The sequence below is a fragment of the Maniola hyperantus genome, chromosome 7 (assembly GCF_902806685.2).
Source record: "Maniola hyperantus chromosome 7, iAphHyp1.2, whole genome shotgun sequence".
NCBI lineage: Eukaryota > Metazoa > Arthropoda > Insecta > Lepidoptera > Nymphalidae > Maniola > Maniola hyperantus.
In genome coordinates this window covers 9,460,191-9,475,629 of record NC_048542.1, presented here as the reverse complement: position 1 = coordinate 9,475,629, position 15,439 = coordinate 9,460,191, and the positions used below count along the sequence as shown (strand labels likewise).

At 34.3% G+C, this 15,439-nt stretch overlaps 1 protein-coding gene across 1 annotated transcript; it reads left to right on the top strand.

The window, feature by feature from the left end:
• Positions 1–1,202: 1,202 nt before the first annotated feature.
• Positions 1,203–12,255, top strand: LOC117983582 (odorant receptor Or2-like). The gene is made up of 5 exons (XM_034970174.2): positions 1,203–1,996; positions 9,167–9,263; positions 10,277–10,381; positions 10,644–10,799; positions 12,077–12,255. Exons 1-5 carry the CDS (start codon positions 1,203–1,205, stop codon positions 12,131–12,133), a joined length of 1,209 nt encoding a protein of 402 aa, XP_034826065.1. The 3' UTR covers positions 12,134–12,255.
• Positions 12,256–15,439: the final 3,184 nt, after the last annotated feature.

Here is a 15,439-nt window from a genome sequence, read left to right as displayed (position 1 = left end):
GACTGCGGCGAAGCCCAAAGGAAGGTTATGTGTTTGACCTGTATGTATGTGTGTATGTCCGTTCCTATGTCCGCTTGTTACAACTGAACGGCTCAACCGATTTTGATATATGATAATGATACGTCATTACATTTGTCTTGAGTGTCACTACGAAGCTAAACTAAGTAATTAAAAATTAAAATGGCGGATTTTATGCGCTTTAATGTGCGGACTGAAATTTTTTTTTTTTGCTTTTCAGTTACCAGTTACTATTTATTAGCAGTCGGGGTTTTAGTTTTTTTAATGACATCATTAAAAAAAAAATTAATGTAAGTACGATATACATTGCACCATACAAGATTTTGGTTCATCGATTAAATATAATACTAAAATAATAGTTACATCACTAGCGATAATAATAGAGTTATTAAAAAATTACACAATCACGGCAATAATATTACATCTAATTACACCTACACCTCCAGGTTATTAGGTTCCCAGCACACACGATACTATTAGATTATATTCTTATTTTTTACACTTACTACTTTTATTTAGATAAAAGTATTTTTACATAGACAATCAAAAATGTTGCGGCTATTTCAATAATAATAATCAATACTACATTTATATTTTATTTTGGCAACTTACGAGTAACAGCGATCACGCACTCATCCGATCCGAATCCGTGAAAATACGGATATAAAAAATATCGACGTCATATGTCATAAGCTACCATACAAAACAAAATGTAACGTATTTTCACGGTCTCGGATCGGATGAGTGCTTAACCTCTAGGGCGCATGTTACAGGCTGCACGCGTTTTTTACGAGGCACGATCACAGGCACGATAATACGTGCTAAAAATGAAGTTCGAAGAAATCATAACGCTAAATCGTATTATTACGTTTGCCGTCGCAAACAAACGAGTACATCCTATACTTTTAGAACATCCTACAAAAGGCGCTTTCAGCATGCTGTACAAAGACTTATACAAGCATGACGAGAAGCGACGATTCGCACCATGTCACATGTGACGTGCTGCATCTTTTTCCTGAAACTAACTTATTAATACAGAATTAAAGCTTCCCAAAAGTGATCAAATTGCCGAACGCCGATGTATTGTGGTGTGCTTCGGACCTTAGTGTTTATTTAAATAAGTACAGAAAAAAAAAACAAATCATTAGTGTTGATATCGTCACCTAAGAAACATTCTTAAAAATATGCTAAAACACATTTTGGGCAAACTCGAAGATCCGGAGTTCCCATTACTGAGTCCAAATATAAAAGCCTTGAAGTTTTGGGGATTACTATTGCCAGAGATCTGGTCAAAAAAGTGGATGTACATAGGATTTCATATATCAGTGATTGTTTTCACTGCTACAGAATGCGCCGAAATTTTATTCGTGAAAGACAACATGAAATTACTTCTGACGAATTTGAAAATCACTTTTTTAGCAACAGTCAGTGTAGGTAAAGTTACAAGCTTTCTCTTTTGGCAGAAGCATTGGAAGAGTATTATCAATTACGTTAATGAAGCCGACAAAGTACAAAGACAGACCCGAAATATTGACAAGAAAGCAATCATCGATAAATATACTAAGTACAGTAGGAAAATCACGTTCTACTATTGGATTCTTATGTATACAACTGTTGCTATTTTGATCACTCAACCGATGTATAAATACTTCTCCTCCGAAATCTATAGACAAAACGTTAAAAATGGTACCGAAACTTATACTCAAGTCGTAAGTTCTTGGGTTCCATTCAATAAAAACACTATTCCAGGCTACATTCTTGCTTCTCTATATCAAAGCTATGCTGCTATCTATGGAGGTGGATGGATCACATCATTTGACACAAACGCTATAGTTGTTATGGTTTTCTTTAGAGGAGAGTTAGAATGTTTGAGGGTGGATTGTAGTTACATTTTTGGTACGGAAAATGCGCCTATCAGTAATGAAGAAGCCAAAATAAGAATAAAAAAGTGTCACAAAAGACACGTAGAGTTGGTCAAGTAAGTGGATTTCTTTACATTTAAAATTCTTGTAATAAATACATATTTTTAAATATTTAAGAAATGAACATAATCTTACACCGGCGCACTGTGGAAAATCGAGTTCTGTTTCGGATCAAAAAATCCCTCCTTATCTGTTGTACTAAGCTGTCGCGATGTTAGGCGCTTTATTAAACTTACAGATTTACTTTAATGCAAATGCTAATTAATTAACTTTAAAAGTTACGCTCTGAATTTTGCGTCAACTTGACAACTTATGTGAGAAAACTGCGAGAAGTTCCATTGCGTGGGTATAAATTGCAGACATATTTTAATAGAACGTGCACCTCTCTCTCCGCTTTATCGCTAATGTGTATAAACAGTCAAATAAACTTTATCTTAACTAAATTGTCGAACTTTCGCTCACATCTGCACTAATAAATTTAGTCAAAGGAATGTTACGAGCTCTAATATACACTTTCATTAGAGTGCAAGTTAAATTGACTCTTAAATTCGTTCAGGCTTTCGCACTTATATATCTTTAGACTGTAATGGGTAATTAAAACTTTTAAGGCGGGCGTAAACTATAACATTTTTAGGCGCAGTTTTAAAGGTACCTAAATATATCTGATATCTCTTTTTGGAACTTTAACTAGTGCCTAGTAACCAATAAAAACATAAATGATTTTTAAATAAAATCATTGACAATGTGGCTAATTCTGTTATACACAATCTCTAAACTAAACTGAAATGACACATCTAAATCTATTGCCATCCCTTTCTTAATTTTGCTTGCGGAAAAGGATAGCACTAGATTTAGACCTATTAATTTAGTTTAGTTTAGAGTTTGTGTACAAGAGAATCGGCCCCATTGTAGGTATATGATTACAAATAATTATTATAACTGCGTTACTTTGGTAGTAAAACATTTTCGTGAAAATCGCGGTTTTATCCTTAAAATAATTTAATAAATATTTTAGTATATTGAGTAACTAAATATAATTTAAATTGATTTATTATTGTTGAATCTATGTATCTAATAAATAACAAATTTTGTGGTAACAATCATTTGGAAATGGGTTCATAAATACTAGGTTATAATGTAAATTTATGTACGCAATACGCATGTTGCATTTTGAGCCTAAGTTAACGCTAATGCTTTTTAGGGTTCCGTATCAAATATTAGTAAAAATGAACTGTTATGGTGAGACTAAATCTGTCCGTATGTCACATCTGTTTATTTTAGTAACAACTGAAATTATGTATGTTCTTTTTTCTAACATATTTAAATAAAGCCTGCCCACCCTGAATGCAAATGAAAGATTTCAAATAATATTATTACTATTGCAAAAGGGGCTGAAATAGCGACATTTTAAAGTTGGATTTCTCGATCAAATAGACTTTCATAGTATGAAAGGGATAACAGTATAAAGCATACTGTTTTCAAATAGATTTTTATTTTTTTGTATAATTTTTAGTACATTTGATTTATAGTGATAAATGTCAATAATCGTTGTCGTGTATGTTTAAGTCCCTTAGGGAACGTACTTTCTACAATCCTATCTTAGTGATCACCTATTTAAAAAAGATTGGCAGTTCTTAAAATGTTGCCGAATGAGAAAAGCCATCGAGCACACAACTTTTTTCAATAAGTAGATTCATAAACTTGATTTTGTGGTTCCAAATATAAGGGATTTATTTCTGAGAAGATAGATTTAAGCAAAAATAATTACTATCAAAGTTCTTTCCAACCTACAGAATCTTCGGTGCGCGAATTTGATTTGCACTTAGTCAGATTCGCCCACCTTAGGTTTTTATTTTTGTCTTACGACCTTTTACGACAAAATAAAATAAAGAGCAGTCTTTCTCGGACTCTTATATTATTTACCAATACCTCTCGGGCTCGAGAGCCATTTATGAGTAGGTACTCATTCTGGGAACAAAAAAACAAATAATCCGCTAAGATAATGGGAAGTAACAACAACACGTTGTCTTTGATCACACACTTTTGTTCGATACACATCAGCTTTTCAGATAATTCCTTAAAATCCCTTCTTAAAATAGAGCTTAGTTGCAAATCCGTGTCTTAACAATCTGATAATTAAATGCAAAATTGAGGCTGCTCTTCTATCACGATTTTTTTTTCACAACTACATACTTGTGTGGGGAGAACTGAGTATCCCCACCTGCACAGCTGCAAATTTATATGTATAATGTTAACAATTAAACTCTCAAATTACTAAATCAACCCGTATATTCATTCAACTGTTGCTTGCTTGGATTCTAAACTGAAAGTGTCGTCCCGCGTCGCCGGTCGCCTCTCGTCGCCTCGGCGGCGCGGCGGAGGGGCGATGACGTCACGACCGCAGACGTAGCAACCAACACCGGACTTGAAACGTGGTGTTGCCAACAATAAATCGAACAAAATATAATTCAAATTTATACTTTGCACAATTGCAAAGTAAATTGTAAAATGCAAATTGTAAGGTCTACATTTCCTAACGAGCAATGCTCCGGTGTCCGGACGAAACGTGCGTCGAGTGTGTTTTGGGGGATTTGTATGGTGCTGGGTGGTGATGGTGCATATTGGTTGCTTGGTGCCTGGCTTTTCCTGCATGTTTAGTAGTGGGATGGTGGGTGGTGCATATTGCATCCTGCATGTACCATACAGATTTGTCTGTTTCAGCGGATTATAACAAATTAAGCCTTTAGTTCATTTTATATAACTTCTTCCGCAATTCCGCAAAGTAACTAACGCCTGCTTCAACACAACCGATTTTAATCATTCATCAATATATCTGTAACGCATGGATTTATTATTTTATCGTGCATTTAAATACTTGTTCTGGTGCGTTCCCAGCTTGCGCAGTCTTTTACGAATTCACAAAAAAGGCACGAATTTATTAAACATTTTGTGAAAATACATAAAAAGGTAAAAACAAAGACGTAGAACGCATTTTTATTATGAAACCGTAGGTACCTATGTAACGTTTTATGATTACAAATCTGAATAAATTATAAATGCAACAGTCTACAGTACAATTAATATGATAATTACAAAAAGCGTTAGTTATAATTATAAAAGCTTATATTATATAACACCTTTACTTGAATATTTCTAAGACAGCGCAAATAATTGCACAATAATTTATTCAATATTTTAAGGGATGTGACGCTACTTTCGATATTTGTAGTTAATCTGTGATAATAATAAAATAAACAAATTAACTAAGGAATTTTAGCGTTTAAACTACCGTGAGTGATTTCCATTATAAATACGCGGCGCGTGCGCGGACGGACTCCCTTGAAAAAGGACCCCGAATGGGTTCGAAACTAGTCGGGCTAACGTCGACTACACACGTGAGTAAGCCGGGACAGATAGTATTTATAACTAAGGAATGTTAAAGATAATTGATTTTGGTAATAGTTATAGAATTATCATCATGATCAACCCATCGCCGGCTCACTACAGAGCACGGGTCTCCTCTCAGAGTGAGAAGGGGTTTGGCCTTAGTCTACCACGCTGGCCATGTGCGGATTGGTAGACTTCACACACCTCGAGAATATTATGGAGAACTCTCGGGCATGCAAGCTTCCTCACGATGTTTTCCTTCTCTGCTAAAGTAAGTGATATTGAATTACTTAAAACGCACATAGCTCCGAAAAGTTAGAGGTACTGCCCGGGATAAAACCCCAAACTTCCGATTAGAAGGCGGACGTCCTAACCACTAGGCTATCACAGCTATTATATATAAATATAGCGATAATTAATGTATAATACCTTAAATAAATCTAAAGATGATTACTACACATTAAAATATGTTTTAAAATAAGTATGTTTTTCTCACTTCAAGAGAATCTAAGGTTGTATTTCGAGCAGGAAGTCCATTACTTACAACCTATCAGTTTTAATTCCTAACCAATTAATCAGTCTGCTCAAATGAGGCTTGAAAATGAAAAAAAATAAAAGTATTTATTTAGACAAAACAGAGCCATAGACAAAAATATAATCCTGCAGTAGATAAAATCTATATCCATAGTAATATTATAAATACGAAAGTGTCTGTCTGCTAACCCTTCACGGCCTAACATCAGTTTAACCGATTTTGATAAAATAAAATAAAATAAAATAAAATTTGGTACAGAGTTAGCTTGCATCCCTGGGACGGACATAGGCTACTTTTTATCGCGGAAAATCTAAGAGTTCCCACGGGATATTTAAACGCCCATCCGTTTAATCGATTTATAGGATATTTGGTAGAGAGGTAGCTTACGTCCCGAAAAATAACATAGGCAACTTTTAATCCCGGAAAGCAAATCCCACAAGATTTAAAAAACCTAAATCCACGCGGATGAAGTCGCGGGCATCATTTAGTAAGTAATATCTTCCCTTATGTAAAGTAATATAATCGATAGATAATAGGTAAGCTCTATTTGTACATGAGTATCATAAACCAACATTTTGCCATTTCTTATATTTTAATTTAAGCATCGCCTTATATTGCACGACCCACGATGTACTGGAAAATACGAAAAATTCTAAGCAACCTAGAAGATCCAGAAAGACCGTTACTGGGTCCTAATCTAAAATGGCTTCAAGTTTGGGGTTTATGGTTACCAAAAAATAAGCTAAAGAAAAATATGTATCTGACGTTGAACATTTTGATGTTCATTTTCATTTTTACAGAGTATATTGATATTTTGTTAAACATTATCAGATCTGATTTAAACCAACTTTTAGAAAATATGAAGTACTGTATGGTGAGTACTGTCAATGTGAGCAAAGTGGTATCGTTTGTAATATGGCAAGACGATTGGAAAAGAATTGTGAAATACGTTTCTGAAGAAGACTTCGAGAGACGGAAGGCACAAGACAGGAAAGCGAGAGATATCGTTACAAAGTATACTAAATATTGCAGAACCATCACCTATTTTTATTGGGTTCTCGTCTATTCTACTATCTTCATAATTATCCTTCAATCGGCAATTCAATTTGTTGTTATTTCTTTAAATGAAAACAACATGAAAAACAAGTTTGAAGTACAAGTTGTAAGCTCTTGGGTGCCATTTGATAGCAATACCCCGTCAAGATATTTCGTCAAAACTTCATATCAATTATTTGCATTAATCTACTCAGCAGGCTGGATAACATCTTTTGATACTAATGCTATCGCAATAATAGTTTTTTGCAAAGGTGAAATAGAATTGTTAAGAAGAGACACAAAATATTTGTTTGGAACTCAGGCAAATCCAAGAACTAAAAGAGAAGCTAAGATTAATTTGCAGGAATGTCACAGACGTCATTGTGATCTAATTAAGTAAGTATTTGCCGATAGACCAAAAAAAAAAACATTATAGAATATTCATAAACTTGGTAAACTGCGCTAAATTAAAATAATATAAAAATAATACATTACATTACATACAATATTATAATGTAAAAATGTGGTTTTAGAATAAAATGTTAAAATTTATTTAAGTTAAAAATAAAAGTAAGTATTTGCCGATAGACCAAAAAAAAACATTATAGAATATTCATAAACTTGGTAAACTGCGCTAAATCAAAATAATATAAAAATAATACATTACATTACATACAATATTATAATGTAAAAATGTGGTTTTAGAATAAATTGTTAAAATTTATATAAGTTAAAAATAAAAGGTCAAAATTTTGCCAGAATATAGAAGGTAGGATTTCATAGACTTTAGACCGTCTTACCATAAATCAAAAAGAATAATTAAAATATTGAACTAGTTAAAAGGAAGATACAAAAAACAAAAATACCAAACTTATTCTAGAACATAAAAATTACAAATCGAAAATATCATCTAAACCACCGCAACGAGGCAGGGTGCCCAGAACGCTGGCAGCGTTACCTCGTTGAATGGCCAGACTAATATGCTGACCGAGGTAACTGCCAGCCCTCCGGTCCCCCGTGGATATAATTAAAATACATTATTTAAAAAAAAACTGGTCATGTGCGAGTCAGACTCGCGCACGTGTTTATGAACAAATAATCAGTACTTTCAATAATTTTCAAAGTAGAAGATAAGAATACCAAGTGGAGTATCATATCAAAGGGCTTTACCTATATATTCTAAAACAGATTTTTATTTATTTTTTTGCACAATAGTTTTATCGTGCAAATTGTCGAAAAAAATACCCGAGTACGGAACCCTCGGTGCGCGAGTCTGACTCGCACTTGGCCGGTTTGTATAACCGTGGCATTTTCTAACTTTACAGTTCTAGAAGTTACTTTTTAAAATGGCTGTGGCTAACAATCAGATAGACTGGATGAACCTCAAAAGAAACAAATATGTGGTAAAAAAAGTGTGGTAGATTCCGAGAACGACCAGCAAAGATCTAAAAAGTAATAAAGTTGTTTTTGATCATGGAATAGGTAGGTACTAGGTACGTTGGGACGTAGACGTAAATGAGGAAACGTTGCACAAATAACTCAGTGATGGAATATTATAGTAAATGGGCAATTAATTGTTGTAGAAAAATTCTTAATTTTCTTAATTCCGCATTATTTTTAATTTTTTTTCAAGCGGTTCATTAAGTAGATATAACATATGTGAGAATACTGAAGATCATTATATTACGCTACAGAAATTTTGATTTGGATTATTTTTTGAAATTTTATATAGCAAACGCCAAAAAGTCACTTAATATTTTCTGGTAGCCTTGAAAATAATTGAACCTTCGGTATTTGGCCACAAAAATCAATTTAGTTGGATCAGAAACATATCTAGTATATGTGAAATTCAGCTTTGACGATGTGCCTCTGTGAAAATATTTTTTACTTGTAGCTTTGACCGATGCCTTTGTCTCCGTGGCCTTTGAATTCTGCTGTACGTCAATGCTTTTTCACCGGTGCTTTACTGGGGTGTATGTTAAAGTGGTTTGGAATACCTTTATTGTTTTACAGTCGTATTCTGAAAACGCTCTTGTTATTTTAGTATTCAGGGGTTTAACAGTATTTTAGTAACTTTTCACAATGCTTGTGCAGTTTGGAAAATGAAATAAACTACGCTGATTGCTGATTAAAAGAGTGAGCCATCAATTTAAAGAATCGAACGACGAATCGACGAAAGACGCTTATTTAACAACTCATTCAAAAGCTTACCGATACAAGAGAGTAAAAAAATATGGCAAAAAATAATTTTGTATTTTCTTTGTTTTAGATATTCTCGTCTATTCGATTCCTGTCTTGCCCCTATTATGCTGCTTTATGTGATTGTATGTTCAGTTATGTTGTGCGCTACAGCCTACCAGATAACAGTAAGTTTTCCAGAGTTTTTTAGTGCCTAGTCAAAAGCATAAGTCTGCGGCCGAAGTGGGAGTGGGTGCGTCCTATACGGCGGGCTCTCTATGCCGGCCCCTCGGCGCCCGCTCTCGATTGTGACGCGTCCATGCGTCTTCCTACCAATTTCTTGTAAATATTAAGAGTTTGTTCTAGACGTTGTACAGCTGTTGGTTTGTCCTTCAATCACGTCGCAACAATGACACGGATTGACGTGATTTTTTGCATGGGTATAGATAAAGACCTGGACATAGGCTACTTTTTATTCCGAAAAATCAGAGTTCCCACGGGATTTTTAAAAACCTAATTCCACGCGGACGAAGTCGCGGGCATCAGCTAGTACAAATATTTGCGCGTTCACTGTGGGGAATTTGGAGTCATATATAGTAAACAAACGTATTACGAGATATCTCACCCATTTTAAATGCCAGTTCTAGTGAAAGAGGAACTGGTTGATTTTTTGGCACAAAAACTCTGACAATGCAATTTGAGACGAATGGGAAGATTTGGGAATATCAAGTCATGCCCGTGTGTATATCCGCGTGTATATACCCGCGTGTATACAAGTAATTAGTTTAGGTTAGGTGTAGGTACTTTTATTGCTTGTTTACGATGAAAAAATATAATAATTTTTACCTAACTAAATTACCGCCTGGGCGCGGCCCAATGTCAACGGAGACTAGCCATATAGGTAGTGTTAGATGGATTGTTTATAGTGTGTTAGAAGAATAATGTTGATAGTCTGCACACTGCCTAGCACCCTCTGACATTGTCGGCGAGTCTATGGTTTTGAGTAGACTTTACACTCTATGGTAAGGCTTGGACGATGAACAGATGTATTGGATCGACTTGAAAATTAATTAAATAAGAAACAGTGATTAAAATGTATGTTAAAGTATATCAAAGTGGTTTTCATTTTAACAGTAGGTACGAGCGAGACAAATAATTAATCTATGGTAGGTACATACAAATAAGATTGTTTTACTTACAGTTTGAATCGAGCGCATTGCAAAGGTTCATTGCAACGGAGTATTTAATATTTGGAGTCTCCCAACTCTTTATGTATTGCTGGCACAGCAATGAGGTGCTTTATGTCGTAAGTGGTCCCTTTACTTTTGTTATCTCTTATTTACTAAAACTGGAATTTATAGTTAAGATAGGGGCTTCTTTAGAGGACGATTTAGACGACATGTGTCATACACAAACTTAATGCATTGCATAAATTATTATATTATTATTACTTAATTTATAAAACGTTTACGTACCACGATAAGTATGATTTTCTTTAAAAGAAATCATACTTACTGTAGTCCGTACAAGTCACTTGCATTATTTATATAACATGATATTCTTTCCAGAGTTATGATTTATCTCTGGGACCGTATGAGAGCATCTGGTGGAGTCGTGACGGATCTGAACAGAAAGATATTAAAATACTCACTGACCAATTCAAAAAGGTTATCGTCTTTAGTGCAGGACCTTTTACTGAAATTACTGTAGCCACCTTTATTAGTGTAAGTTCATTTTTACTTAGTACTACCGGAGGGTTCGGTGTATAATTATACAGCCTTTTACAGAATAATACAGAATATTATACAGAATACAAACAAAATTATACAGAATATTACAGACTTTGTATGATTATTATTATGTGCACATTGATGATTTTTTTAAAATATAATTTAAGTAACATTCAAACACCAGTTAGGTACAGTGGTAAAATGAATAAGGCTCGTCAGACATTATTTTAACTTATTGTATTTGCATTTTATTGAATAAATAAATAAATCATTAATTCATTCGTTGTGTTAACGATTTATCTGTTCTTACACAATTTCTAAATTTATCAGATTTTCATAAACATTTAGCTATTGTAGGTACCTACTTACCTACCTACTCTTATTAACGTTCGGTATTTCAAATGCTATTATAACGTCATATATATGCCAATATTATAATTTATAATGAACAAAAATTAAATAAATATTATACCTAAATTCAAATCAAATAAAAATTGGTGCAGATTCTGAAAATGTGCAATTTATGGGAAAATATGAACCATTTGGCTGTGTAGTATTTTAACCCCCATAGGGTTTCGTTATTTTTAAATTTTATCTTATTTACTATCTTTATTCTATATAGTATTAGAATTTTATCCAGAAATGCGAAAAAAACATTTAAAGCCTCTAACACCCCGTTCCCACTTGTCGGCTGTCGGTTCCGGTAGCAGAACATTTTTACACAAAACCGGACAAGTCTAAATAACTTCATAATTATTTTATGTTCTGCCCGGATTTTAATCGGATGCCCAATGGCAGAACATTTTATATGAAGCTATTCACACTTGGAGTTTCTCTAGGTTATCAAATCAGAAATGAGGAGATCCGTAGGAGAACTAGAGTAACCGACATAGATTAACGGGTTGCGAAGCTGAAGTGGCAATGGGCAGGGCAATGTTCGTAAAACCGATAGACGTTGGGGTCCCAAGGTACTGGAATGGCGACCTCGCACCGGAAGACGCAGTGTTGGAAGACCCCACACTAGGTGGACGCACGACATCAGACGAGTCGCTGAGAGCCGCTGGATTCAAGCGGCGCAAGACCATAGCGTGTGGAAGTCCCTACTAGAGACTTTTGCCCGGCAGTGGACGTCTATCGGTTAATGATGATTTACACTTGTCGGAAACCAAAATGTCCTGCCACTGGAGCATCAGATTAAAATCCGGGCCGACAGGCTACAAGTGGGAACGGGATGAAGACGGTCTAATTTAGTGCTGTCATATTTGTTTCAGATCCTAAAGGGAGCTTATAGTTACTACACTCTGTTGAGTCAGTCGCAAGACGATTAGTTTTGAGGAATAATAAAAGGTTAACCGTACGCACACTAGCAAATATGAACTTGCAGTTTTTGTCACTTTAAAGTTGGTTTAGTTGCACGGAAGTTAAACTTCATGTCTCACTTTAATTTACATCACCATTTTGTTAAGCTAAATTAAGTTTTTTGACGGTCTACGTTATTGTATGAACAATATCCATTAAAGTTAAATACAATAAATGAAAATCTTATTTTTATCCTATAAAGCCCTTATATAACTGTCCATATAATATTTTAATCCATACTAATATTATAAATGCGAAAATGTCTGTTATGTACGTTTTCACGGCCCATATGCTTACTCAATTTTGACAGGAACAGAGGCAGTTTGCAACCAACTACTATATCAGGCTATTTTATATCCTGGGAAATCCAAGGGTTCTCACATACTTATTGGAAAAACCCAATTCAAGGCGGGCGAAGTCACGGACATCATTCAGTTATCTATATTACAACCCGTCGGAAATATCTGAGAACCTGGCTTAGTGACGTCATGCAACGTACTTGCAAAGTATGAAATACCCTATAAGTTTTCTTGACAGACAGCTTTTGGGGTACGGAAACCTAAAAAGGAGAAAATTAATTTATCAACGTCAATATGAACCTAAAAAGTTGAGATTTTGTATTTTCTAGGTTTTTCTACGACATCGACCCACATCAAGAAAGTAATTTTGTATACAGAAGAAATCTTAAATAAATAGACACTCTATCTTCCAGAATCTCAGCTGTTACATACGTATAAATAATCAAACGTGTTAAAGTGTGTCTTTACAATAATTGGTCGAGTACCTACCTTTTATAAAGCTGGATGATACCCGCAACTTCCGCGTGGATTTAGGTTGTTTAAATATCCCGTGGGAACTCTTTGCTTTTCCAGGATAAAAAGTATGGTTTATGTCCTTCCCCGGGATGTAAGCTAGCTCTGTACCAAATTTAATCAAAATCGGTTAAACTGTTGAGCCGTGAAAAGTTAGCAGACAGACAGACAGACACACATTTATTATATTAGTATGCATTTATAATACCACTAGAAAAGGCATTCCGAACCAGTGGTTGCATTTGCCGATACAAAAGTAGGTATTTGTAAAATATAATATAATATAAAATAAATAAAACATTTGTAAAAGTGTTATTAAGTAAAAATATTTTTATTTATTTATTATTAAAAAATCTTTAGGACAATATTCATTTCAATAATGTTCATAAAAAAGCTACATTGTATAGGTCAAAGTTAGCTTCAAATTACTACCATGCATAAACGCTTTTGCAATCTTAATACGACCTTCGGGGCCCATAAAAATCGTACCACGTAAAGGCCATAATCACGCGTCATAAAAATTCATACCGCAACGTATGACGCTGGTAGAATTAATATACATATTTAAACCATCCGAAAAACCTTCGCAGATGTTATGTTTGCCTGGTAAAATAACGTAATTATATTATAATATGAGTGACTTTAAAACGTGCGTGAAACATACTCAGTCTAAAGGGGTTGTCTACTAATTAATTATTAAAATGAAATTGCAGATTCTTGAGCAGAAATACAATATTAATTGATATAATAAAACTAATCCGCACTTGGCCAGCGTGGTGGACTATGGCCAAACCTTTTTCATACTGTGCTCTGTAGTAAGCCGGCAATGGGTTGATCATGATGATGATGATGATGATGATTAGTAGATGGTTTACGAACCTTCTCAGTCTACCGGCAACAGAAGATTTCAAATTGATTATTATTTAAAAAAATCTGCATCTTTCTATCGCGGAAAATCAAAGAGTTCCCGCGGGATTTTGAAAAACGTAAATCCACGCGGAAGAAGTCGCGAGCATCAGCTAGTAGGCAATAAGACTGCTGGTTTTAGTATCTAATCTCCTTAAATACTATTTTTTATTTTAATCAGTAGGTATATAGGTACCTCATTAATGTAATCAGTAAGTACCCTTATTATAAAAGCGAAAGCGTGTTTGTTTGTTGGTTTGTCCTTCAATCACGTCACAACAGATTGACGTGATTTTTTGCATGATTGTAGATAAAGACCTGGAAAGTGACATAGACTACTTTTTATCCTGGAATATCAAAGAGTTCCCACGGGTTTTATTATTTTTAAAAATCTAATTCCACGCGGTTGAAGTCGCGGGCATCAGCTAGTATGTCATAATTTTATTCGATTCAATGTTGGTAAATATAGAAACACCTACTAGCCTCATCCACTAGTTTTGGTTTCCTTACATTCAAAAACTGTGAATAGGTGTAACAAAATAAGTATATATGAAATGTTCTAAATGATAGTGAAACCACTGAAAATTTTAGAAGTTAAAGCAAAAACAAACGCGAATTGTGGACAGCCTTTTCATTTGATCAAATCGACTATCGAATTTTAAACGTTTCAAATTCAAGATTCCGTCGGGAATTCTATTTCAATAAAAAAACCGGCCAAGTGCGAATCAGACTCGCGCACTGAGGGTTCCGTACTACAATCGTAATATATCGACATTTTGTACAATAAATCAAAAACTACTTACTAGATCTCGTTCAAACCAATTTTCGGTGGAAGTTTGTATGGTAATGTACATCATATTATATTTTTTTAGTTTTATCATTCTTTTACCACTTTGGAAGTGTCTCTCGCACAAACTATTCAGTTTAGAAAAAAATTATAAAAACCTCAATATCATTTTTGAAGACCTATCCATAGATACTTACCTCACACGTATGGGTTTGATGAAAAAAAAAATTGAGTTTCAGTTCTAAGTATGGAGAACCACCAAAATTTATTGTTTTTTTCTATTTTTGTAAGAAAATATTAATGCGGTTTACAGAATACATCTACTTACCAAGTTTCAACAGTATAGCTCTTATAGTTTCGGAAAAAAGTGGTTGTGACATACGGACGGACAGACAGACAGACAGACATGACGAATCTATAAGGGTTCCGTTTTTTGCCATTTGGCTATGGAACCCTAAAAGGGTCCTAGGTACTTCATTCCATTTCCGTTTACTAAAATAAATATTCTCATTTTATTTTCCCCTAATGATATTTGGGACTCTGAAATTCAGCAATTTTCCAAACAACTTACCCCAAATTAGGGTAAAGTTTTTAATTCATTTCATCAGTCAGTAAAAGAGCCAGACTTAAAATAATCGAGTGAACGCGTCAATTAATTTCATCACAGTGACGCAATCTTAGACCGTGTAATTTATTTTGCGAAATCTTAACTGTAAATCTGTTCTGATTGGTGTTCCAAAGTTAAGAAACCACGGAGTCTACAGTCACGT